Source organism: Nothobranchius furzeri, chromosome 11 (genome assembly GCF_043380555.1).
Source record: "Nothobranchius furzeri strain GRZ-AD chromosome 11, NfurGRZ-RIMD1, whole genome shotgun sequence".
Lineage (NCBI taxonomy): Eukaryota > Metazoa > Chordata > Actinopteri > Cyprinodontiformes > Nothobranchiidae > Nothobranchius > Nothobranchius furzeri.
In genome coordinates, this window is record NC_091751.1 from 67,988,281 (window position 1) to 68,013,542 (window position 25,262).

The 25,262-nt window shown below is 45.9% G+C and overlaps 1 protein-coding gene across 4 annotated transcripts in view; it reads left to right on the forward strand.

Annotated features, from left to right (window-relative positions):
- The window catches only part of LOC107384472 (protein shisa-like-2A), a 73,843-nt gene that overhangs the window by 17,604 nt on the left and 30,977 nt on the right, over nucleotides 1-25,262 (forward strand). For 2 of the 4 annotated variants that reach the window (XR_011515517.1, XR_011515516.1), the window contains exon 3: nucleotides 5,849-7,389. Coding sequence is in view for 2 of the 4 variants with exons in the window: in XM_070541778.1 (XP_070397879.1) it covers nucleotides 5,849-6,033 (185 nt within the window). In the remaining 2 variants the exon portion in view is untranslated. Of the gene's footprint in view, nucleotides 1-5,848; nucleotides 11,196-25,262 lie in introns of those variants that run through there. The other 2 variants (XM_070541778.1, XM_054741415.2) reach the window with 2 other exon arrangements.

A 25,262-nucleotide genomic window follows, 5' to 3' on the forward strand; every position in this document is an offset into this window, starting at 1 on the left:
GCCGACAAAGGTTTAAGATGGGTCAGTCCTCCTGCATGCTCAGATCATTCCCTTCCCTTGCTTGAAAAATTGTTCCAAAATGAAAGTTGAACCCACATTTTTTTATCTGTGAATTCAATGCCGTTCGGCGAGTCTCAAATAAAAATTTGGGCATCTTACTGTAAAAAAAAATATATCATTAATGTAAAAAAGAAACTCTAAATAAACTATGTTCACATCCAGAATCAAACCCAGGTCTTCAGCATGGGAGTCCGACGGCTTACTAGGTAAACTAAAGCACCAGTGATGTCTTTTGTATCTGTAACATTTATATCCTTGATGACAGCTGAAACAACGTTCAAAGAACGGTTCGGAGTGAAAATGGCTATTTTGTTGCTAATTTGCAGGAAATATCTAGAAGAAAGTTCTACAGAAAGTAGCTAAGGGTCCTCAGAAATGTAGCTAGCTTTGTCACTAGGCGTTAGGAACAGCGACAAAGTGGCACTGCCTCTCTCTCTGCTGCTAAAGCTACGGATAGCAAACGCTACGGGCGATGCCTGAGCGTGAACGCGCATGAAGCAGCCTGCTCGACCCGAGCATCTCTCTTTTTCTGTGATTTTACAGAAAAACAGGCAATCACAGTAAAAATGCCAGGGCTCATTTTACAGGACCAGGGCATTGCAGGAGAATGTATGAAGAAGACATTTATTATTTCTATACATGTTTTGGCTGTCAAACTTCCATAATGTCCCTTTAAATAATAATATTAAATAATGAAACAATGCTAAAATATAAACATATAAAACATGCAAAGCAAGCAATAAAATACAATCATGTAATACTGGAAATGAAACTATAGTAAATAATTAGATAAAAGCTAACCTAGGTGGGTCTTGAGCCTGGAATTAAAAACATGAATGTTCTCTGCGGCCCTGAGGTCCTCCCGCAGCTCATCATCTGCTGTATATATGCAGATTATATATGCAGGAATAAAATATTTTTAAAACATTGAGACATAATAAGTAATGAATACCACTGATGTGTGCTTTATTTAAAATGGACTTACTCGTGTGTGGTTTGGTTATTCCACATTCAGTATTACTGCAAAAATAAGTTTGTTTCCAAATGAAAAGGTTCAACCGTTCATATCTGCAGATAAAGGAAAATGTGCAAATTTACCATTACTTTTAAAAAAATATTGAGTTTGGCGCGCAACTTCGTCCCAGTTTTTCCTTTTGGCCCAGTGGGAATTTGAGTTCAACACCCCGTCCTAAGGCCACACTGTGCATATTTTGGCCAGATAAATCTCTCATCATGAACAGACTTCTGACAAAAACGGCAAACATGAGGATGATTCGCAGCTCTACGGCCATCCAATGTGACTGGTCAGAGGAGCAGTTTGATGGATGGGTTATGAGCCAAAAATATAGCTGGGGGGCCCAAATATTTTGACAAAACATTAAATTTATTGGTGTCTGCCTGTATTTGAAGACCATTTCAAGTAATATGGCAAAAACTAGGGCTGCACGATATTAGGAAAACCTGCGATATTCGATAACAGTGCTTAATATTGCGATACCGATATTACTCACGATAAATGAACAAATACTAAAGTATGCAGTGTTGATGTCGTCCGGCGTGTGACGTCTGGTCTGGGTTCAAAGCAAACAAAAACTAATGCATGAATTCCATTACAACATAACATTTTTATTGCAAAAACATGCAGCTGCACCTGCTACTGTATTAGCTGCTGCACCTGCTACTGCATTAGCAGCTGCACCTGCTACTGTATTAGCAGCCGCACCTGCTACTGTATTAGCAGCTGCACCTGCTACTGTATTAGCAGCTGCGCCTGCTACTGTATTAGCTGCTGCACCTGCTACTGCATTAGCAGCTGCACCTGCTAATGCAGTAGCAGGTGCAGCTGCTACTGTATTAGCTGCTGCACCTGCTACTGCATTAGCAGCTGCGCCTGCTACTGTATTAGCAGCTGCACCTGCTACTGTATTAGCTGCTGCACCTGCTACTGCATTAGCAGCTGCGCCTGCTACTGTATTAGCAGCTGCACCTGCTACTGTATTAGCTGCTGCACCTGCTACTGCATTAGCAGCTGCGCCTGCTACTGTATTAGCAGCTGCACCTGCTACTGCATTAGCAGCTGCACCTGCTACTGTATTAGCAGCTGCGCCTGCTACTGTATTAGCAGCTGCACCTGCTACTGTATTAGCTGCTGCACCTGCTACTGCATTAGCAGCTGCGCCTGCTACTGTATTAGCAGCTGCACCTGCTACTGCATTAGCAGCTGCACCTGCTACTGTATTAGCAGCTGCGCCTGCTACTGTATTAGCAGCTGCACCTGCTACTGTATTAGCTGCTGCACCTGCTACTGCATTAGCAGCTGCGCCTGCTAATGCAGTAGCAGCTGCACCTGCTACTGTATTAGCAGCTGCACCTGCTACTGTATTAGCAGCAAAACAACAAACTGCATGCATGCAGCTTCTCAGTGACTTTAAAACGTCACCTCCACCATAAAACTTTTTCTGATGCTCCAAATACAGAAAAAAATCCCTTACCAGGGTTTGTTGAATAAATGAAAATATTAGAAAATAAGTTTAAATGTTAAATAATAGTTAACATCACTTAAGTGCAACAGCAAATTCTCTCATTGCTACTGAACATTTTCTCCACTTATGTGGTTATGATATAAGGTTGTTGCTGTAACTGGGAAGTGAACTGTGCTGGGCCAAACTAGGAGAACATTAAGATTTTCTGAGGGAAAGAGAAAAACAATTGTCTATCTTTCAGAAGAGAAACTGGCAAAAAACTAAATGGAAAATATGTGAAAACGTTTGTTTTTAACCCCAAACTGAACAAGTTTACCTAGATCTTAAAAAGCAGCTCAGATGATGAAACTGCAACTATGATTCTGATAACAAGCTAACAAATTGAGCTAGCTCCTCTTAAGATTACCGGCTAGCAGAGCTTCTGACTGACAGTTTATGTGCAGCAGCAAATCAACTATCCTGATTAACAAGGTTATAAAAGCTCATAAATGAAAAATCACTTTGATGTGTGGGGGAACTTTTCCAGGCCCTCTTTAGCAGGGTGGGACTGGGAGGAGAGTACTGTAGCCTTTTAGCTGGAAGCTAACAGGAGCCTGGGGCTAACACTAGCGAGATGAAGGTGGGTTGGTTCACCGGCACATGTTGGAGTCAGCCCGGTAAAAATGATTAACGACACCGAGCGGACTCACGTTCACGTTTGAAAGCAGCGCTGATTCCAGAAACATCAGCACAAAGTGCGTTCGTTGCTCTGAGCCAGCATGACGAACAAGGGAACGGCACCGCTAACTCAGTTAGGGTGTTGCTTTCCATCCTAAGGGTCTACATAGGGGGCGGGCGTATTACGTGAACGGACCCATCTGATTGGCTGCATATCAGAAGGGCTACATTTGATTGGTCAAATAATACTTCCGCGTAAAAAACAGAGCTGGTTTACAAAAAGCTGATGAATGACACGGATGGAAATGTTGAACCAAACATTTATCGCCGTTTTTGCCGTGCTTTGCGATGGGCCTATCGCACGTCCTGTTATCGCGATGACGATAATTTTTCGATATTTGTGAAGCCCTAGAAAAAAACATTCCAGAATAAAAGCCTTAGCAGTACCTTCATGAGACCAAGATCACAATGTGAGGCTAGGAGGAAATGTTTGCCCAAAGTTGAGTAGGACGATGGGTGGATTAAAAAAAAACACTTTTAGACCATTTTTTGAACTTGAGGGAGCAGACTAAGTTAAACCTTGCTGATGTTTACATTATTGATAGAAATTATCTGTTACTATCTGGAAATATATCAGGGATGTCCAACATTATGGTTCTACCATTATTATCAGCCGATACTGGTATTGGTTTTCAGACAACTTTTACATACCGTACACGTGTTATATATCAAACTCCAGCTATTCTCTTCTCTCTCAAAATGTAAATATATGATACATCTGAGGCCAAGTTTTAAAGATATTTAAGTTTCTTTGGCACAACTTGTAAAGTAGAAATTTGCCCTGTGTAGTGAATGTGCTGTCCTCACAGCACGTAGCCAGCTAACAAGCGAGCAAAACAAAAACAAGAATCTCCACCCAAGGCTTGTTGTTCGTATCTGAAGGTCTTCATAAATGTTTTATCGCCATCGCTGCAACATGCAGAACAAGAAAAACTACATTACTAACTAAGCGAAAAGGAGATTCAGTTGCTGTTGGAGACAAAATAAACACGGCACTTTTATTGTTACTAACTTTAACTGAAGTAGTTGTTATTTTACACAGAAATCTTTAAAGTGTAAGCATGCATGATAGGAGATGTGGGATGTTAGTAACCTAAAATGTTTGTTTTCCTTTTGTGACCCAGCACACATCGGTAAGAGCTAGACAACAATCGGGAAATCGCGCAGACCCTTTCCATTCCTAGTGTTGCTCGTGAGAGATGGTGGGGGGGGACAAAATTGATTTGCTTTTGTGTGTCTTTGTGCGAAGGGGGTGGGATTTTGTAGTCTTGGCGCTGGAATTTCAGGCGTGGCGCTGCGTCACAGCTGAGCCTACGTAAGTTCCCATCTCATCCTCCACGGGTGTTCTCATCCTTCCAAGCTTGGGTCCTCTACCAGAGGCCTGGGAGCTTGAGGGTTCTCATCGGTATCTTGGCTGTTCCTAGAACTACGCTTTTCTGGACTGAGATGTCTGATGTTTTTCCTGGAATCTGCTTTATCCACTCCTCCAGTTTGGTGGTCGCAGCCCCGATGACCGCGGGCTAGCCAGAAACAAAGCTTCTTAAAGCTTGCCTTATTTATTTGCTCAAACAAGCAGGAAGTGCAACTGAAACTGGCTATAAACAAAGTGCTGCTGCATTTAGCAGTAAATCAAACCCAGAACCAAGAATTATTTATGATTTTTGTCCATGTCGTGCCACTTTTGTGCTAAAATACCAAGCACGTTCAAGTCATCATCAAGTCAATAGATGCAAGTCGATTCAAGTCAATCAATCAATCAATCAAAGCTTTATTTATAAAGCGCCTTCCGCAACCCTGTCAGGAAGCCCAAAGCGCTGAAAATGGTACAGTTGTAAGTAAATATATTGAAAAAATCAACAATAAAAGAAATTCAAATTACAAAATACAAAATGGAAATTATAAGATAGATGAAACATTCTGGTAAAGGACAAATGTGTGAAACACATTTGGATTGAGTGGATGGATTGAGTGTCCCAATGAAAACTGTGGAATGGATTCAACGTAAAAGAGGGCCAAAATCAAACATGTTCTGGAAACGCCAAGCGGAGGAGGTGTGTTTTTAGGTGACTCTTAAAGACTGGCAGAGAAGGGGACAGCCTAACTGAGGGTGGCAACTGGTTCCAGAGTAACGGTGCTAGGACTGAGAAAGCCCGGTCCCCACGGGTACGACACCTAGACCGAGGGACAGCGAGCAGGCCTTGGTCAGAGCAAGTCACGAGTCATTGGCGTTCAAGCCCGAGTCAAGTCGTAAGTCTTGATGGATTTTATCAAGTCAAGTCAGAAATCATTAAAATAATGGCTTGAGTCTGACTCAAGTCCAAGTCACGTGACTCGTGTCCCCACCTCTGCTCTGATGCATGTAATAAGTGGTGTATACTTTTTAAAGAATGAAACCAGAAGTGTGATCAGAAGCAGACCACCTGTTGCCGCCCATGACCTTTCCATGGAGTATTTTTGTTTAGGAGCCTAAACTGCAACAACAGTTGCTTTCACAGAATTTACATTTTTAACTACAAAATCAGTCTAAAAGAACCCAAAGTGAACTGCAGGGTACTTTCATTTTAACACTTTGACTGTGTGTTTTCCAGCAGGAGACCCAAGTGAAGGGCCCAGTCACGTGGGAACAACCAGTAGTTTTGGACCGCAGGGATTCAGAAAACACTTGATGAGCCGGAAAGTGGACTCTGAAAATGAATCATCAGACCCTGAGCGCCTTTTCCAAAGGTGTTTTACTGCTACAGTCACTGGTGTGAAGGTAGAAGGTCCCTCGTAGGCCACAGAGCAGCTTTGCCTTCAAGTGTCCAACCAGCAGCACATGGAGTCTGGAGGCAGTCAGAGCTGCCAGTGAACAGCAGTCGGAGGAGAGCTGCGGCAACCAATGCCGTCATGGTGATTAAGTGAAGTCATTACCGTGTTTTTCCAGTGAGTGTTGGAAATTAAAACCTAGAGGCCCACTAGTGCTGTGACCACTGGTTCAAAGGACTCATGATGACAACCGAACCCCTCCTCTTTGTGGCGTGAAACAGAACAGAACTATTCTGCATCCTCCTGGAAGGGAACACGGGACTCTGACAGCCAGAGAATGATAAATGATAATGACCCGCACTTGTATAGCACCTCTCAGAGTAAGGACTCCAAAGTGCTTTACACTACAGTGTATCATTCATCCATTCACACACACATTCATACACTGGTGGGGGTGAGCTACAATGTAGCCACAGCTGCCCTGGGGCACACTGACGGAGGCGAGGCTGCCGAGCACAGGCGCCACCGGACCCTCCGACCACCACCAGCAGGCAAGGTGGGTTAAGTGTCTTGCCCAAGGACACAACAGCAGAATTCTCTGTCCGCAGCCGGGATCGAACCTGCAACTTTCCGATTACTGGACAACCCGCTCAACCTGTTGAGCTACTGCTGCCCAACTTCAGAGGAACTTCAGAGACGATGCTTAAGAGGTTGCATATGGCGAGTAAACACATGTACGTTCACCAAAACAACCCGTGCGTTTGTGCAATGGCTCTAAGTTCAGTGTCACCACGTGGAGCTCTACTATCTCAGGGATTAAGGATTAGGGTCGGACCCTACAGTGTGATTAGACTTCATACCAACATAAAAACAAGAACATTAGTCTATTCATATGTTGCTTACTTTGGCTTGTCTGACCATATTTCTAGAAAATATTTTCTTTGATGTGATGTCTGTATGGACAGAGTTGTTCAAGCACGATCAAAAGCCAACAGTGGTTGCTTTGATCCATCACTGCCGCGTTTCCCTGAACCAAAGCAAAACCAATGTCCTCTCAAACATGTGTGTTGATGTCAGCAGGCTCTGTGTGGCATCAGGGCTCTGTGACAGAGTGGGCTCCAGTCCACATCACGAGGGGGTGATGTTGTCAGTCAGCTGACGGCTCCATGAATGACCATGAAACTTGAACTTTTACAGAACAACTGCCTCAGAGCTACGCCTGAACCAACACAACAACTCTGTCAGTTAAACTCTGAGAATATGTAATCAGACTACGGCTGCACAGAAAGAAAGTCTTTCATCTGAACAAGCCCGGTCGGTGGGAGACAGAAAAGGGCCAAGATTTGCCTCGAGCTGTGACGAGACGCTGCGCTGGCAGATAAAAGTAAGGCAAGAGTACATTTGTGTCGGATTTCTTTGTAATGTTAACGTGGTATTCCTAAAACAGTTTTCACGTTTATGGAGGAAACTCAGTTATCACTAGAGATCTACGCATGGAGCTGAGAGGTTTCTGAGTTCTGCTGAACAGGGTTTAGACGCTAAAGAGTCACTCAGACCGCACTTTCACAGTGTGTGTGTGTGTGTGTGTGTGTGTGTGTGTGTGTGTGTTTTAGCTTTTTATGACCAGTGACAGGAAGTGGAGGTACATCAGTGCGTGAGCAGAATGTTCTTCTTTGCATTTTCTTGACTCCATATTCTACATTGATGACACCTGTGTGTGCTACTGTTCCCATAAAATAACAATCAGTATTAAAGTGCTTTAATCTTGTTTCATGCTGCTTGTCATGAATGTATCTGCCAAACAAAAGGTCCAAAATCCCGCTGCTTCAGCGAGTTTCCAACACAAAAACTAAGTCGGGGAGTTTAGCTGATCTTCTTGTTCATGACTGATGTGAATACCATTTGAATAAATGCACTCCTGTTTTTTACAGAGGAATGTAGATTGGGTTTTTGTTTTCCTTGTCATGTTTTGAAAAATAAAATGAAAAAAATATTTTTTTGAAAATTGATCTCAAGAATGTACTGAAGAGGACGCTGCCATCACTCTGTGCCTCGCACTTTTCCAACACGACAATGATGTAAAGCACACATTTAAAGCTGCTGTTGCATTTCTGAAGAAGAACAGGGTGAAGGTGACTTAGGCCCTGTCCACACGTAGCCGGGGATCTGCCAAAACGTAGATATTTTTCTACGTTTTGGCCTGTCATTCACACAAAAACGGAGTTTTTTCACACGAAAACGGATCTTTTTAAAAACTCCGGCCAAAGTGAAGATCTGCGTTTTCTCCGTTTTGGGTGTCTGCGTGTGGACGGACAAAACCGGAGTTTTAAGGTCCGCAGCGTCACTTTCCACGACAAAAAAATGCTGACATCACGTGTGCGACCTGTGTTTACACTAGCCGACAGCATGGATGCCCTCAGAGCTGCACTCGCTTTATCAACTGTCCAAGCGCTCTTTGCTTGTTTGTTTTTGCAAGAGGAATTACTGCTCCTTGCGGAAGACCACAGACGAAGGACGAGGTTAAGAACGGGGGAAGTACTGCCGCCTACAGGTCTGGCATGTCCTTAACAACGTATTTATCCGGGTACGTGTGGACAGTTATTTTTTTAAATGAGATGGTGTGGATGCAAGTTTTTGGAGGGGCGGATATTCGTTTTTAAAAGAACCCGGCTACATGTGGACTAGGCCTGAATGTCCAAGTATGTCTCCAGATCTGAACCCAATCCAACACCTGTAGGGAATTCTGAAGCTGCCGGTCTCATCATGGCGCTGCGCAGCGTAACCTGTCAACTGGATAGCTGGGTCCGACTACGACTCAGCTATCAGCAGGGACAAACTGTTCCTTACGATGTTATTTGTGTCATGTTGGGGTGTACGTGCATGACCCAGGACGTGCAGAGTCAACACAAGAGACAAATGCTGAATTAAACAAAGGTTTTATTAAAGTGTGCGCAACTAAAGACGTCCCAAACTGGGAGATGCAGGGGGAGGGGCAGAACTGGACCTGCAAGTAGTCTGGATTAGTAGGAGGTCTGGTGGTTTGAAGGTGGAGGAGGAGTGGAGGTCTTACTGTGCTGCTGGGCACGTCTGTTAGGTCTGAGGGGGCAGGATCCAAGTGTCCAGTGGGGTCGAGATAAGTGTTCCAGAGAGGGTGGATGAGCGGTGGTGAACAGGACTGTGGGAAGGAAGATGCAGGCTGAAGAGAGGTCCAGGAGTATGGCTGAAGGTGTGAAGTTGAGCAAGATCTGAGAAAAACAAGGAGCAAACATCAGGTAGAGTAATCAATAATATAACTAGACTAGAGTTTCCTAGAGACTGAGTGGCAGGAGAATATCCAACTGCAGATACCCGTGTGGAGTCATCAACCGACCTTGAGCAGTGGTCTCCCTCCTCCTTTAAGCCAGCGGTGGCTGATGATGAATCGGCTGCAGCTGGTCCCGTTCAGACACCTCACCTGGAATGAATGCTGAAGCTGATTAGAGGATGAGCTCACCTCAGACCATGACAATTTGCTGCCACCAGCTGCCACGTGTAGCCTCAGTTCATCGATCTTGTTGACAAGAGATTTGGCATAGAGGGAAAAACACAGGTAGCAGTGGTTTGGCAGCTAATGGCGTAGCCTTGCTAAAGCGCCAGCCTTGTGGTCTCGCTTTTTTTTTTCTTTTCTCTACGCCACCTCCATCCCCTTTCCGCAGGGATGATAATCCACGGAGAGCCGGGCAGTGTTGGGGAAGTTCACTGTATTTGTGAACTAGTTCATAGTTCAGTGCATTTTAAAATGAACTAGTTCCGTTCATAGTTCATAACTAATATTTTTTGACTCAGTTCATAGTTCCTAAAATGAACTGTTCATAGTTCTTTTTTTCCACCCTCTATGCTGTAGTGAGACGTTACCCTCAGAATCCTGGTATATTAAAATTGTTGCCACCCATTCAGTCCACACTCTTACCCAGCTGCAGCTTTTACTCCTACATGTTCCCAAAAGCACGAGGAAAGATTTGCAGTTTGAATCTTTTTGTATGAGGAATTATTAAACATTCTGTGGTAGGGAACAAGGAACGTTACGTACCTCCAAGTGCGAAGTTCAAAAAGGCAAACCATTCAAACAAACTATTCAAGAGTATGTCTTTAAAAGTGTACAACTATTCAGCTATAACTATTCAAATTTTTGTTGTCAATCAGTTGTCGGACCTGTTTGCTCAAAGAAAAAGTTTTACAATTTGGGTCTTAAAGTCCAACAACCAGCCCAAATTATTATAGAAAAATAAAGTGAAAAGAAAAAAAATAAGCCCAATAACTTTAATGGAGGCTTTCTTAGTCCATGGCAATGGACATAAATAAATAAGAGAACCATTCTTTAAAAAAATAGTCTAAAAGTGTTGGGCTAATGACAGCTTTGTGTTCAGTCCAGCCTTAAAAAATCTTATCTGAATAAGCACTCGAGAAGTACAGAAGCTTCTCTCTTTCGCTCCCGTATCTTTTTTCCCAAGGCTCTTTGTCCTGTCTGCCCACAGAGCGCATCTCTGCATTTCTTCTGAAAAACCCTATTTTTAACCAAGGATTTGATAAATTGGTCATTCAATGCGATCGATGAGATTTTTTCAACAATGAGAACGGAGCAGGGGGCTCCCACATGTCCACAGGGCACACACCCGGTGGGATATATGCTGGAGTCCTGGAAAGAATGGAAGATCACATGCCTCTCCCAGCTGTCCATTGAGGATATGGAAGACGTGTGGATATTCTGCCTGATGATCACTGGATTTCTCCTGATTGGAGTGGGAGGATATCTGGTTTTCTGAAAATGTGGGAAGACGGGAGGGATTGGAGGGCAACCCGCACCCGCGGAAAGCACCGTCCGTGTGGAGACTTCTCAGACTCGGACGTTACTCGAGGTGAATCGTAAGCTGGACAATGTTCTAGCTGCGATACCGGTATTAGTGCGCAAAATGGATGTCATCTCGGAGAGAGTCATCGGACAGTATGGACAGGTTTAAAAACCCAAAATTGGCTTCACTGAAGGACTGAAAATCATCAGTTTAAAGACTGAAGGCAGAGAGGAAAATTATCTCAGCCTGACCCAAACAAATTCTTGTTATCCGAATCTGACGCCCTGGTAGCCTTGAGCGGCGAGCAACAAACCTCCTCGAAGGATTGCAGACAGATGCTGTGAAAACCCGACCTACCCCCCAAACCCCACCCCCCCCACCCCCCCACCCCACCCCTCCCTCGGATTGGGGGACTTCAGCCTGGCGAGGTCATCAATCTGCAGGAGTCAATATGCTCTGCGCTTCTCCCAAGATCTTCCTCCCACCTGTTCAGTGGATGAGCGCTGTAGATGGCTGCTCTCGCTGGGGGAAATAGGATCCCCCCCTCCTATTGGAGTCTCATGTTCTGTTGTGTTGTCTGAAGTTTGTTGCATATTTGTTGAGGTGTTTTTTTGCAGAGCAAAGCTGTCCTCCTGGTGGGAGGGTAACTCTGAAGTGCCTTTTTTCCCTCCACCTGAACCAATCCTCATGTAACCCTCTTATCTCTATTAAGGTAGCGCAACTCGGGTTTTAAATGACCACAGTCACCAATTCTTGTCATGTGTCTTGCCCATGTATGTCTGATCTCTGAATTGTGTGTACTGAAACTCTAATTTCCCTCTGGGATTAATAAAGTATTGATTGATTGATTGATTGATTGATTGATTGATTCTGTCACTGGTCAGGGTGGTCTTCCTCCTGGATCTGTTGTTTCTTGCTAGCTGTAAAAAACAGAAGTTCTGTTATTTCAATGCAGCTAACCTGTGCACACCAGTACACTCATCTCCGGTGACAACACATTCTACATTTATAAAATGTACCGCTAATATAGTTTCTAGATAAGCCTATGCCCAGCAGAAGTCTGATGTCTGAATTACTCTTGGAGGTTACTCTGAACCACCTTGCCACTTGGTGTGAAAGAGCTTTTTCTGATGTTACTCCTAAAGGTTGGACCAATCTATTTCCTATGACTAGAGCTTTAAATGAGTAAAAATTCCTTTTGTGATTTTTTAAATTGGTATTTAATTTTAGAGGGGCAGAAATTTTTGGAACGATCTTACCAATAGTGCCCTTTATTTATTTTATGCATGATGTTTGTATAATCTGTTATTTTGGATTTACAGCTGGTGTATGTGATTTATTGATTGATTTGGTTTTAATCTTGGACATCAGTTTGGTCGCCTGTGTAAAGTGTTTTAGAAATAACGGTTAGTTGATTGATTAATTAATTGATATAGCCCAAACAGGTCACGGAAATATTTAACATACCGTAAAATCTTTTTGTTCGCATTTAAGATCAGCTGCTTCTCGAAGTTGGCATCTCCCAGCCTGTTTCTCCCGGGCCTTAATCAGACAAAACAGGAAAAAACAAAAGAACATCACGGCCATTATAAAATAATTAAACCAAAGAAATGTATGGATTTAAAGATTGTTGAATACAACAGTTTATGATTACCTGAATATTAGGCCACCAATGCTGAAGAGCCTCTCTACCGGGGCGCTTGAGGGCAGTGCAGTGTTGTGCTTTGCGAACAGTCTTTTGAGCTTTGGAAACTGCATATATTCGTCAAACCCATCTGTGGTTGGGGCATCCAAGTAGGTGTCTACTTCACCTTTTCCAGAAACCTGAGGTATTCTGTGAAATCTAAAGAATGAAGCAGCAGGATCTTTCGTGTTTACTTCACTACTGGATTGGGCTTGACTGGAGTCTCCTGGTACTGAATCGTCCGAGCTGAGGGTTTGAAATTCTCTCATTAGCATTAATTTCTAATGCACACGTTTCTCTTCATCTTGGACCCATTCTAGCTTGAATCTTGGCACCAGAATAGCAGAGAGTATGCTCTCCCTCTTCTCCAGAAGATCTCCCAGCCTCGTGGTCAGTGACTTCAAGATGCTCTCTATGAGGGGACGGCATGTCATCGGGCCCTCTGTAGCTGTGGGTTTCATGCTCTCATACAACAGGTTATTCATATGGCACTGGGGCTGGACAATGGTTGGAGCCAGGTAGCCAAGAAAGATGTTCTTCTGTGGTTGAAGGATGTTTAATGCAAGTGCTAGGGCCCTCATCACATCTACAAAGTTGTGTATGAACTGGACTTCATGTGAAAGGAATCGACGGAAGCCAAACTCATCACTCACAGTGTGCAGAATCAGCTCATCGTGTAGGGGAGTGGTCTCATTTTCAGCAGTGACCTCAGCCTCCTTAGTAGATATTGTTGCTATGCGAGTCAGTCGCTCCATCGCGAGTGGTGGTGGTGGTGTGCGTTCTAATTGAGAACGAGGGATTTTGCCATCCCATTCACTCTCCGATGAAACGACAAGTGCGGCAAAAAAAGATTAGATGTCGGTCGATTGATAAAACATTGGAAAGTGGAGTTTGAATAAATTCTAACTTTTACCTGACATCGCTGTGCGCTTGACAAAATGGACCCAAAACGGGTTATACGTCTTTTTTTAAAATCTTGAACGGAAACGGCGCGATTGGTCGAGAGTGACGTTTAAAACACTTTCTAAAACGTCACAATGAATTCTATTACCATTTTTTGTGTCTGTCATTTGATGTGTGTGTGTGTGTCAGAGGTGGAAAGACTACTAAAATTTCCTACTTAAGTACAAGTACCAATACTTTGATAATTTTTTACTCAATTACAAGTAAGAGTACTTGCCTAAATTTTTACTTAAGTAAAAGTAAAAAGTATCGTAAACAAAATGTACTCAAATTAAAAGTTACTTAGTTACATTTTTGTCAGCGTAAGGATGGCTACATCTAAGTAGTGCTAAATCACAGCGCCAGTTCACAATTCGCTCGTGTGTGTGCGCGCACACACACACACACACGCTCAGCTTGAAGGAGGGAATTCTATCCAATCAGTGAGAACAGGACGTGCACATTGATTGGACGAGGTTTTTCTAGGATGGTAAGTTTCAATTGTGATTAAAATTATTCTTTATTTTGAGAAAAAAATATTTTTTAGACACCATCAGTATGTGAGGTATCTCAATGTCCTCATGACAAAACTCTAACATGAGACTGTGCTCTAACCTGTCACATAACGAGCTAAATGAAAGTCAAACATTTCAGATGGACCGTATGACAGCTGCTAACGTTGGCCCTGCCCTACTTTACCTCTACATTACAGTTCCTTTATCCATGTCCGTCCTAGAGCTCCTCTCTGACCTTCATGCTTATTTAGAGCAGCTGATTTTTAAAGTTAGCAGAGTTCATCCTTGGTGGTGGGTTCACTCACTCATTTAACCCTTCACCACTGAAATCAGTGTGTTCATTCCAATCCTCCTAAATAATCCTCCAATCATCCAACTGGAATCCTTAAGGGTCCCGTAACCTCCATCCTGTCAGAAGAGGCCTTGGGAGCCCAGGTGTTACTAGAACTAACGGTGTCTCCTCACCAGCGTGAGCCTCCAAACTGTGAAGGTTGGTCTCCAAACATGAACTTTACATTCATGCATTTATCTCCTCTTGTAACACTTTAACATGTTTTAAAAGGCTTGTATCATGATATGTTACACCTCCCAGACCAAAGATAAGATAAAACATCATAAACACTATTAAGACGTCATTATTTATGAAATATAAGTTATTTTCCTGAGCCATTACTTCAGCCAAGATATAGGATGCATGGATTTGATGAAACCACGCTGTCTCATGCAGTTCTATATGTGTAACACACACACACACACACACACACACACACACACACACACACACACACACACACTGAACTGCTTTAGTAATAATTTAATCTCTTATTCTGGAGTAAAATAAACAAACAAGCTAAATCATCACATATCTGTGGCATCAAGGAGCATCTTCTGAGTTCAAACACAGGGATGGAGCACAATGTTTACACCTGAACAGTATCAGGATGTTTTAACTCACAGAGGCCTGCAGGTCTTCTGTTTTATGAGCAAAGCGCTGAGAATCCGCTTGTTATGAGCGCTAAACGTTGTTTTGCTGCTTCCGTGCGGAGTGGTAGAGAAACACATTTCAAACACGGAACCGAGTCCGGCTACCAAACCCAGCAGAATTCTGATGACATCACACCGGTGCGCGAAGGTGCGGGTTCCAACCCACAGGAGAGGAGGGAGAGAGGAGGTAAACAGCGAGTGGAGGAACTGAACCAATGTCTTTGAGCTAAGGTGTACTTTTGTATTTTTTTAAGTTGTGTCCATCGGTTCTTCTTCAAAGCCTGTACGTGGCGTTACTACGGCCGTAAAAATGCCGTTACTATCCAACATATAATGAATGATTGGCAGTGTCCCTGAAACTTGTTCCTTAAAGTGTTTATGGAAAATCTGTTGCGAGGTTAAACCGATCTCATCATTACGTAATTCAAAAGTAGCAGCAGACTAACTTGTGGTTTATTTCGGATCCAAACTCATTTCTCCTCTTTGACAAGAATCTCTAAACAGCACTAAGGAGTGGAGGGTAGCTGAATTAAAGGGGACCTGCGTGAGGGGAGTGTCTAAATGGTCGGCACCTCGTGTCCCTTCCACCCATGTTTTTAAAAGGAGGAATGTATGACAAAAGTGGGTTGTGTCTGATTAAAGCAGCTCTCTGCTGCTGTGGCAGGGGGGAGGGGGGGGGGGAGGGGTTGGATTACAAGATTATGAGGACACACACAGCAAATTAATAAAATAATGTGGTTCAGAGTCTCCAAAAGCAACACAGCTCATGACTGCCTTTTGTTTACCTTATGGAGTGGACTTTCCCGCACGTATTAAGCGCCGCCCACAGGCTCTGGGATTTCCACATTCCTGAGAAGTCCCTCGGATTTATATGTGAACAGTACACCACCAGTTCGAGACCAAACTCACGCCATCCAGCCCGACCAAACCCCGACCGTGCCGACGCTCATGTGTCACGGTTGGTTTATGCTTGATGCGTCCGCGAGGTCCGCACGGCTCCGCGCGGAAAAGTTGCGTCATTTTGCGTCATTTTAACAACCACGCCCCTCCACCGCGCCTCCGCACGGCCCAGAATTTCTGCAACGTGCACCTCGGAAATTTTCTAACCACGCGGACGGATGTACGCGGAAAAACATGGCGGACCGGCAAGAACTAGTACGGCAGAGGTTCGTAAATACAGACATTTGTATGATTCAGCTCTCAGAGATCACCGCGATCAACATGTTGTTAATAATTCTTGGAGAGAAATAGCTCGCACTGTCGGAAAAGACGAGGACGCTGTTAAAAATGCTGGAATGCCATGTTGTAAACAGTAATTTCTACTTCTACTATGGTGTAATGTTGGACTCATGCCGTAGAGCTCCATGCTGCCCCCTACAGTTTGGGAGAATATTGGCTCACCGCAGAGACGAGCCGCACAAACCATAAACGCTGCGAGTTGTGAAGCGCGTTCCATCCGCGAGCCGCATCACCGCGCGGAAAGTGAATGCGTCAAGCATAAACCAAGCTTAAGTGCCAATAGAGCACTGTGCCAGAAGGAAATATTCAGAACTATGTGGATCAGTAACAAAACATCAGCATGTTGGGTCCAGGTCCAGTAAACTCCCCAGACCTTTATCCAACTGAGAATGCGTGGTCCACCCTCCAGAGGCAGGAGGACAAACACAAACCCAACATGGATGATGAAGAATGAGCTTCATCAGTTAGGATCTGGAAAGGCAGTTCAGGGTGGACTACAGAGGTCTAGAAGTCCAAGGATTGAGATATGGACTCTTTGTGTTCATACAATTGTCTGACAAACATGCTCTAAACCTTTAGCTGAGTTCACAGAGTGAGAACATGCCTTCTCCACATAGAAAGGCCGACACCGTCCTGCTGTCAGGTGTGTGCTCTGATCACTGCACCGTGCAGGCAGTTTGTAGTGGTGTGACCACCATTGTATCCATGTAAATTGGGTTTGTGTCCTCTATCTGGATAAGCAAAACTCTCTTTGCTTTGGGCCCTTTGTCTTGTTCTTGGCAACAATACTAATAGAGTCTGACGGCAACAAAGAGCCAGTTTAGTATGCAGAGCAGGAATTTTCCAATGAACCAAAGAACCAACAGATAGAGAGAAATTTCCCAGAAAAACAAAGGAAAACAATCCAGTGTGGTAATAGTGATGTGCTGCTTTGTTTATTCTAGCTGACACGTAACAGCATTTCATCAGATTAATGCGCATCAGTGGTGTTATTTTTATATTTCACCACAGCACATTCTGCTTAATTACACTTCTTGAGATTTCCGATCGATAGTTGAATCTCAGATAGAGGAGGAGCAATGTGGTTTTCGTCCTGGCCGTGGAACTGTGGACCAGCTCTATACCCTTGCAAGGGTGATGGAGGGGGCATGGGAGTTTGCCCAACCAATCCACATGTGCTTTGTGGATTTGGAGAAGGCTTATGACCGTGTCCCCAGGGGCACCCTGTGGGGGACGCTCCAGGAGTATGGGGTGGGTGGCTTTCTGTTAAGGGCCATTCAGTCTCTTTACCAGAGGAGCGTGAGTTTGGTCCGCATAGCCGGTAGTAAGTCGGACCTGTTCCCAGTGAGGGTTGGACTCCGCCAGGGCTGCCCTTTGTCACCGGTTCTGTTCATCACTTTTATGGACAGAATTTCTAGACGCAGCCGTGGTGTGGAGTGTGTCGAGTTTGGTGGCAGGAGAATCTCGTCTCTGCTTTTTGCGGATGATGTGGTCCTCCTAGCTTCATCCAGCTCTGACCTTCAGCTCTTGCTGGGTAGGTTCGCGGCCGAATGTGAAGCGGCTGGGATGAGGATCAGCACCTCCAAATCTGAGACCATGGTTTTCGACCGGAAAAGGGTGGCTTGCCACCTCCGGGTCGGGGGAGAGGTCCTACCTCAAGTGGAGGAGTTTAAGTATCTCGGGGTCTTGTTCACGAGTGAGGGTAGGAGGGATCGGGAGATCGACAGTCGGATTGGTTCGGCGTCTGCAGTGATGCGGACGCTGAGCCGATCTGTCGTGGGGAAGAGGGAGCTGAGCCAGAAAGCCAGGCTCTCGATTTACCGGTCGATCTACGTCCCAATCCTCACCTATGGTCATGAGCTTTGGGTAATGACCGAAAGAACGAGATCGCGGATACAAGCGGCCGAAATGAGTTTCCTCCGTAGGGTGGCCGGGCTCAGCCTTAGAGATAGGGTGAGGAGCTCGGACATTCGGGAGGGACTCGGAGTAGAACCGCTGCTCCTCCGGATCGAAAGGAGCCAGTTGAGGTGGTTTGGGCATCTGGTCAGAATGCCTCCTGGACGCCTCCCTGGGGAGGTGTTTCGGGCATGTCCTGCCGGCAGAAGGCCCCCGGGTCGACCCAGGACACGTTGGAGAAGTTACATCTCCAATCTGGTCCGGGAACGCCTTGGGGTCCTGCCGGAGGAGCTGGTGGACAAGGCCGGGGAGAGGACGGCCTGGAGCTCCCTAGTTGGGATGCTGCCCCCGCGACCCGGACCCGGATAAGCGGAGGAAGACGAGACGAGACGAGACGAGAGATTTGTTCACTTACAGTATTTCTGAGAGGGTTTTACAACATTTGAATGAATCCTTTTCAGTTTTACAGGTCCCTTACTGCCAGATGGTCTGTTTGAAATTATGTTGACATCAAATTCCACAGCTAGCATGTGATAAAGAAAGCTAATGAGGGAGAAATCAAGAAAAGCAGCAGGACCCCTCCCCATCTGACGGGTAAAGAACCTGGAGAACATGAGCTGAATGATTGTGTCCAAATCCCGCAGCTTGTTGAGTGGAGGTCCTGTTTCTAAGAGCAACAGTTGAAGTAATAAATCAATGACTCATGTCTTAACAGCTACTGGGAGGTCACTTTCGAATCAGAAAAATGCATTATGTAGCAATGAATTCAAAATCAAATTCTGTGGTAAAGTTTGGCTACTGCAACCACTTTAAAACCCTCTGGAGATTTTTGCCAGCTGTCGTTGTATTACAGTTGTCATCAATGCAGTATTAGCTCGCAGGAGACACGGCACCCCCACACTCGCTGATAGTAAACAGGAGTTACGTCACCAGTTAGTCCACATGGAAGCAGCTCCTCCCAGGAGAGGAGTTGACGGCGCAGGAGCTCGCCTCTGTACCTGTGGGAACAAAATCTCGAGCAAAGACCCGCGCAAGGTCTGCTCGAGCTGCCTCGGGCTGGAACACGCCCAGCTGGCATTGGAAGTCCCTGGGTCATGTGAGAGCTGTGCTTGTTTCACCCTGAAGAGGTTTTGCCGGCGGCTAGCTCGCCAAGCTAGCCTGTCGGGGAAGGACCCTTGCCTGCCGGTCCCTGGGCCACCGCCTGGGGATGCCGGCAAACATGCCCTCCCGGAGCCGGAACCGTGTGCCGAACACAGCTAGGACTCACAGCTTGAACTGGCCGTTCCGAGCCACCCCGTCGAGGATGTGTTGGAGTTGGATTACGGAGACGACGGCGACACCTCGGAACTCCTCATTTCAGAGGAGGATGGCGACGTTTTTCTCCCCTCGCTCAGGCCTCCATGCCTAGCTTTCCGTCCTCTCCCAGCGATGGAGCGGTTTCTCCGGCCGCCCACCGGGACATGCAGTAAGTTTGCCGACGCGCTGCGACCAGGCTCAACATCCCTTGGCCCACCGTGGTCACTGAAGCTGTCAGATCCCGCTACGAGGAAAGGAAGCTGCCTCAGGCCACAAGGGCGGCAAAGCCTCTGCTGCCCGCCTTCCCGGAGCTCCTTGAAGAAGTGAGATCATCCTTGGACAAACACCCTTTCAGCTCCAGGTCTCCTGTCCAAGGAGCCTCCTCGCTGGACTTCGAGGGTATGGATAAGGCTGGCATGCGTCGCATGCCGCCGATGGAACCGCTGGTTGCAGCCCACGGCTCTCGGCAACTTCCTCCAGGCCTCCCGCTCTCCCTGCAAAGGCGGACCGCTTCCAGTCGGCGCTGAACGTACAAGGCTGCCGCCATCTTGGTTCGAGCTTTGAATATCTCCTCCATGCTCTCAGCGCACCAAGCCAAGTTCTGTGAGGACATGAATACAAAACCAGACCCGGAGGTGTGGGAGAAAATCACCGTACTGACCGACATCTGCCTGCGGGTGCAGCGCTGCATGGTCCCGGCCATGGCTAAAACAATGGGCATGATGGTGTTTCAGGAACGTGCACGATGGCTGAACCTCACCGACCTCTCTGATAGAGAGAAGGAGGGCATTTTGGACATGCCAATTGTGCCTGAAGGCATTTTTGGCTCTGCATTGGCATTCAACTCTGCCTTCCCCGTAAGCTCTGTCGGCTCGGCCGACTTTTCCTCAGGCAGCTGCCCGAGCCCAGCCTCAGTTCCAGATCCCAATGCACCCGAAGCCTCAAGCAGTCCAACCAGCTCCTTCGGGCTCAATGACTCAACCAGTTTGGCCTCAGAGGTCCGGCAACCAAGCCGCTCCGCCACCGGGACAACCCACCCGGCCCGGCGGTTAGCAGGTGAGAAAGAAGGAAAGAGCATCCTGAAGGAGTTCTTTCCCTCCCGACGCTGCAGCTGGCAGTTCCCCGTTCGCCGGCTCCACCTGTTTGGTGTTACCATGGTGCTTTCTCTCCCACCTCACGGGACCCTCCCGGCAGAGTCCCTGATCGGTTCAGGGTGGGGCCAGGACCTGCAACCGGCCGTGCCGGCTCAAAACACACGTCACAAGCACTCACATTGTTTTTCACAAATGTCACGCTCAAGAAGCATTTTAAAGTTTGCTGCCACATCCAGACAGAATATCAAAGGCGCAGCAAAAATCAATAAAAATGATGCAGAAGAGCGAAACCAGGCTGGGGCGGCTTCTGGCGGACATTCCCGCCAGGCACGGGTCGTCCCCGTACGCCAGGGCCGCCAAAGCACAAAGCCCCCGCACATGCGCAGTAGTTGCCACAAGCACCGCTGCCCCACAGCTTCTGGAGAGAGCTGCTGCTCCGTGTGTCATGGCTGTGTCACCGCTCTCCACTCACATAGAGGAATGGACAGTGGTTTCCGCTTCACATTGGGTGCTAAGAACTATTTCGAGAGGTTACAGGCTCCAATTCGCTTCAGTTCCTCCTCAATTCTCCGGTGTAGTGTTCTCCCACGCCCAGGGGACATCAGCTAACATCCTTCAGGGAGAAATCTCCTCCCTGTTAGAGAAGGGAGCGATATGCATTGTGCCTCCCGGTCGGTCTCAGAGAGGTTACTACTCCAGGTACTTCCTGGTTCCGAAAAGGGGAGGGACCGGTATTCGCCCGATCCTGGATGTGAGGGCCCTGAACCGATGCCTCCGAAAGTACAAATTCAAAATGCTCACGCTCTCATTCCTTTTGCGTCTGATTCACCAGAACGACTGGTTCACCTCAATTGACCTGAGGGATGCATACTTTCATATTCCCGTGTACCCTCCACACAGGAAATTTCTGAAGTTTGCATTTCAGGGAGTGTGTTACAAATACACCATGCTCCCTTTCGGCCTCTCGCTGAGCCCGAGGGTGTTTGTCAGGTGTACGGAGGCGGCGATCGCCCCTCTGAGAGAGAGGGGCATTCGGCTGGCCACGTATTTAGACGACTGGCTCCTGCTGGCAAGGTCCAGAGAGGAGGAAACGACAAACATGCTGGTTGTGATCCATCACTTGTGTGGTCTGGGTTTCAGAATAAATTGGCAGAAAAGCATTTTACTCCCCTCCCAGAAAATAACCTTTCTAAGTCTGAATCCGGACTCAGGGGCGTTCACAGCCCGTCTCTCAGCACCACGTGTGAACGCTCTCTCGTTCTGCCTGGCGTGCTTCCGCCTACACAGTTCAGTGCGGTTTGTGTTGTGCCCCAGGCTTTTAGGTCTCATGGCGTCGGCTATTTCAGTGGTACCACTCGTCCGTCTACACATGAGAGATTTTCAGCGCTGGGTGGCTTCTCTGGGACTCTCTCCAGTGCGCCACAGAGTGTGCAGGGTGACAGTCCCTGTAGCATGCGTCGCGGCGCTCCGCTGTTGGCGTCACCCCTCCCTCTTGGCACAGGGGATGCCTTTGGGGTTGGTTCTCGTGAGGAAAGTGGTCACGACAAATGTGAGCCTGTCAGGTTGGGGGGCCTCCTGGAAGGTCACTCTGTCAAGAGTGTGTGGAGCAGAGAGCTCTGGGGGACACACATAAATTATCTGGAACTCCTCGCAGTCTTTCTAGCCCTGAGGCACGTCCTGCCTTTTCACTCCGGCCATCATGTCCTTCACTCTGGCCATCATGTCCTAGTGAGAACAGACAACACCACGACTGCGGCTTATATAAACCACCAGGGGTGGCTGCACTCCATGCGGTTACACACGCTGGCACGCAGACTGATCCTATGGTGCAGCAGACATCTTCTCTCAATCAGAGCCACCCACGTCCTGGGTGTTCTGAATCGGGGGGCGGATCTGTTGTCCAGAGGGACTCCCCTGTATGGGGATTGGAGCCTGCATCCAGCAGTGTTGGGAACAGATTTGGATCCGGTTCGGCACAGCCGTAGTGGATCTTTTTGCCTCCAAGGAGAATGCTCAGTGTCCACTGCTTTTCTCCCTGCGCGACCGAGACGCTCCACTCGACGTGGACGCGCTGGCGCACGACTGGCCACGGGAACTGCTTTACGCTTTTCCCCCAGTGGCCCTGATACCACCCACCTTGTAGGGATACACATCTCTCTGTGAAAAACAATTCAATATGAATCTAGATGCACAGGTTACGATTCGATTCAAAAACGATTTCCTTTTATTACAGACTGATTTGAAACGGTTCGGTTCGATTTTTAACGATTCGATACAGTAAGAATAACTAAACAATTAGATTCTATAGTTTATATTTGTTGAAAATATTTTATAAAGAAAATAACCCAGTTCTGTTAAAGTGACAGTACCACATTTATTTTCAAATATGTAAAAAAAAAAAAAAAAAACATGTCTTAAGCATTGTGGCTTTATGGCACTTGTGGGGAAAAAAAAGAAAAACAGAATACCAAAACCACATGTTACTATACTTATTTTTAGGCATGGAAAAATGTGGTTGGATTGCTGGATGGGAAGTCCAGAGGTAAAAGTAGCAAGACTAGTTATAAAAACTGCAAGATTTCAGCCTGAGCTTGTTTTAAACATTAGAGGTGGGTAACAAAGTGCAACAATTTAATGTAAACAAGCCACACACCTATAAACCGTAACCTCGTGATGATCTGATTAGCCTCATCTCAAAAAGTAGCCTCGAGCCTGGGGAACCACAGTGGAATGACAAAGCAGCAACAACATTCTACACTCAACGATGCTCAACAGTGGCAAGTGCTTCATGCACAAAATTAGAATAAATAAATATAACTAAAATCTAACTGCTGCTTTTTGACCAGATAAAGGTATTACTATCCAATCAGAAACTGAAAAATAGCTCACTTCACTTACAGAACGCCTGTAAATGTTCTCTGTCATTTTACTCCTGATCACTGTTCAGTTGTTTTTTTTTTTTTGGAGGGCAGATTTTTCTTCAGGAAAATGAGCTGATCCACATGCTCATGTTTGAGTAGGCTGTGTTTTGTGGAAACAATATCTCCAGCAGTACTGTAAAAAGTACAGTAAAAACAATTACCATATGTTACTGACTTTGTTTGCCATGCCTCAGTGGTGCTTTACTTTGTAGCTGACATAACCCAATCATATCTTTCTTCATCTGATGTTCATGTTGGGGTTATTAGGAGCGAACAATTAGTAAGCTTCAACTTACTTTTGGATTCTTCAATAAATTCTGTAAATATGTAAATATTTACTGATTTATTAATTAATTAAGATATTCTTAGATATACGGGGCACCATTCCCCTTTAACCGGGGAAAAATTGAATCCAAAACTCTTATCAGTCTTTCTTGAAGTTCGTAGAATCCTTGGAGCAGAGACTTCTCTTCGACACAACAAAGCTACTGGACACAAAAATCTGAATTTTATAACATTTAATTAACAATTTGTCAAATGAATAAACAGTGGCCTAAATGAATAATAATCATGTGATATAATAAAAGGATGTATATTCAAAATAATGTTCAAGGTGTTTGTGTGGTGTGTGTGAGTGAGTGTGTGTGTGTGTGTGTGTGAGATGAATGGGTCTTTGTTTCCCCAGAGTAGGTGGGGGGAGTGAGCTGTGAGTGTGTGTGGGGCTCTTCCCCTCCCCTCGCATTCAACAGGAGACCTGGATGTGTAAAGTTTTCTACTTTCCCGAACACTTAGTGGCTTAGAATCACAGTAAAACTTAACTCAAACACTTCAAAAGTTAACAAACAACAAAAGGTCACTTGTAAATTATTTAATCTAAAAGGAGTCGGCAGCCTGGCCAGAGCTGACGACTAAAGATATTAGCGATGATCAATAAGCAGTTTATTCTTTCAAAATGACCCGAAGGACGAATTGGGAGCGAAAGAGGAAAACACGAAGCTACTTTTTAAGCAATAGCGCGGTTTTATTGCTTATTCTGGACTATAGAGGAAACGGGAGAAGAAAAGGAGAGAGAAAAAATTAGTTTTCTGATCACCAGATGAGCAGCAAGGCGTCCCAGCTGTTTGATTTGACGGTTCTCCGTTTTCTCCTCAGTTTTCAGCGTCATCCGTCGGTTTAATGCTTTCTCCGTTGTTTGGCTCCACGAGTGTTTCTCCACGGGCTGGACACAAAGAGAACGAAGTTTCTTTTGTGCTGAGTTTGACAACTTACAGCGTCTCTGAGAGCTGAATGGAGCTCCGCTCGTTCCCAGTCAGGTCCCGATGGAGTTGAGTGGCTTCCAGCGGTTTCGTGGGCTCAACTTGGGCACTTAGAGCTTCCGCGTGCTCAAGTTGTCGGAGCGTTCGACAAGCGTGTCCTTACCGCCAGGTATCCTGGGCAAAAGAACGAGGTTTCTTTGTCTCTGCTGAAGATTTATGGTCTTAGTTCGCGGGAACAGCTCCACGGCCTCCCGCACATGCGCAGAACGTGTTTCTGGTATTAGGCGGTGACATCATCCCAATGCTTCTGTGTGCAAAGCATCATGGGAAATGAAGTTTCTTGGCGCCGATGTGATTATTTGCTTTTCAGAGCAATTTAAGCACAGTCATTTTGGAGAAAATCACTGCATAGTAATTTCCTCATGAGGTCAGACCCTCAACATTCCCCCTTTTGGTTTCGGGGATCGCGCCCAAAGCTCGATCGTCGGAAGCACAGATGGGTTTGTCCCTCATGAACGTAGGTCGACTTGATTGTCGGAAGCACAGGTGGGTTTGTCCCTTAGGACGTTGGTCTCCTTGGACGCCTTTGTCTTTGGTCTTT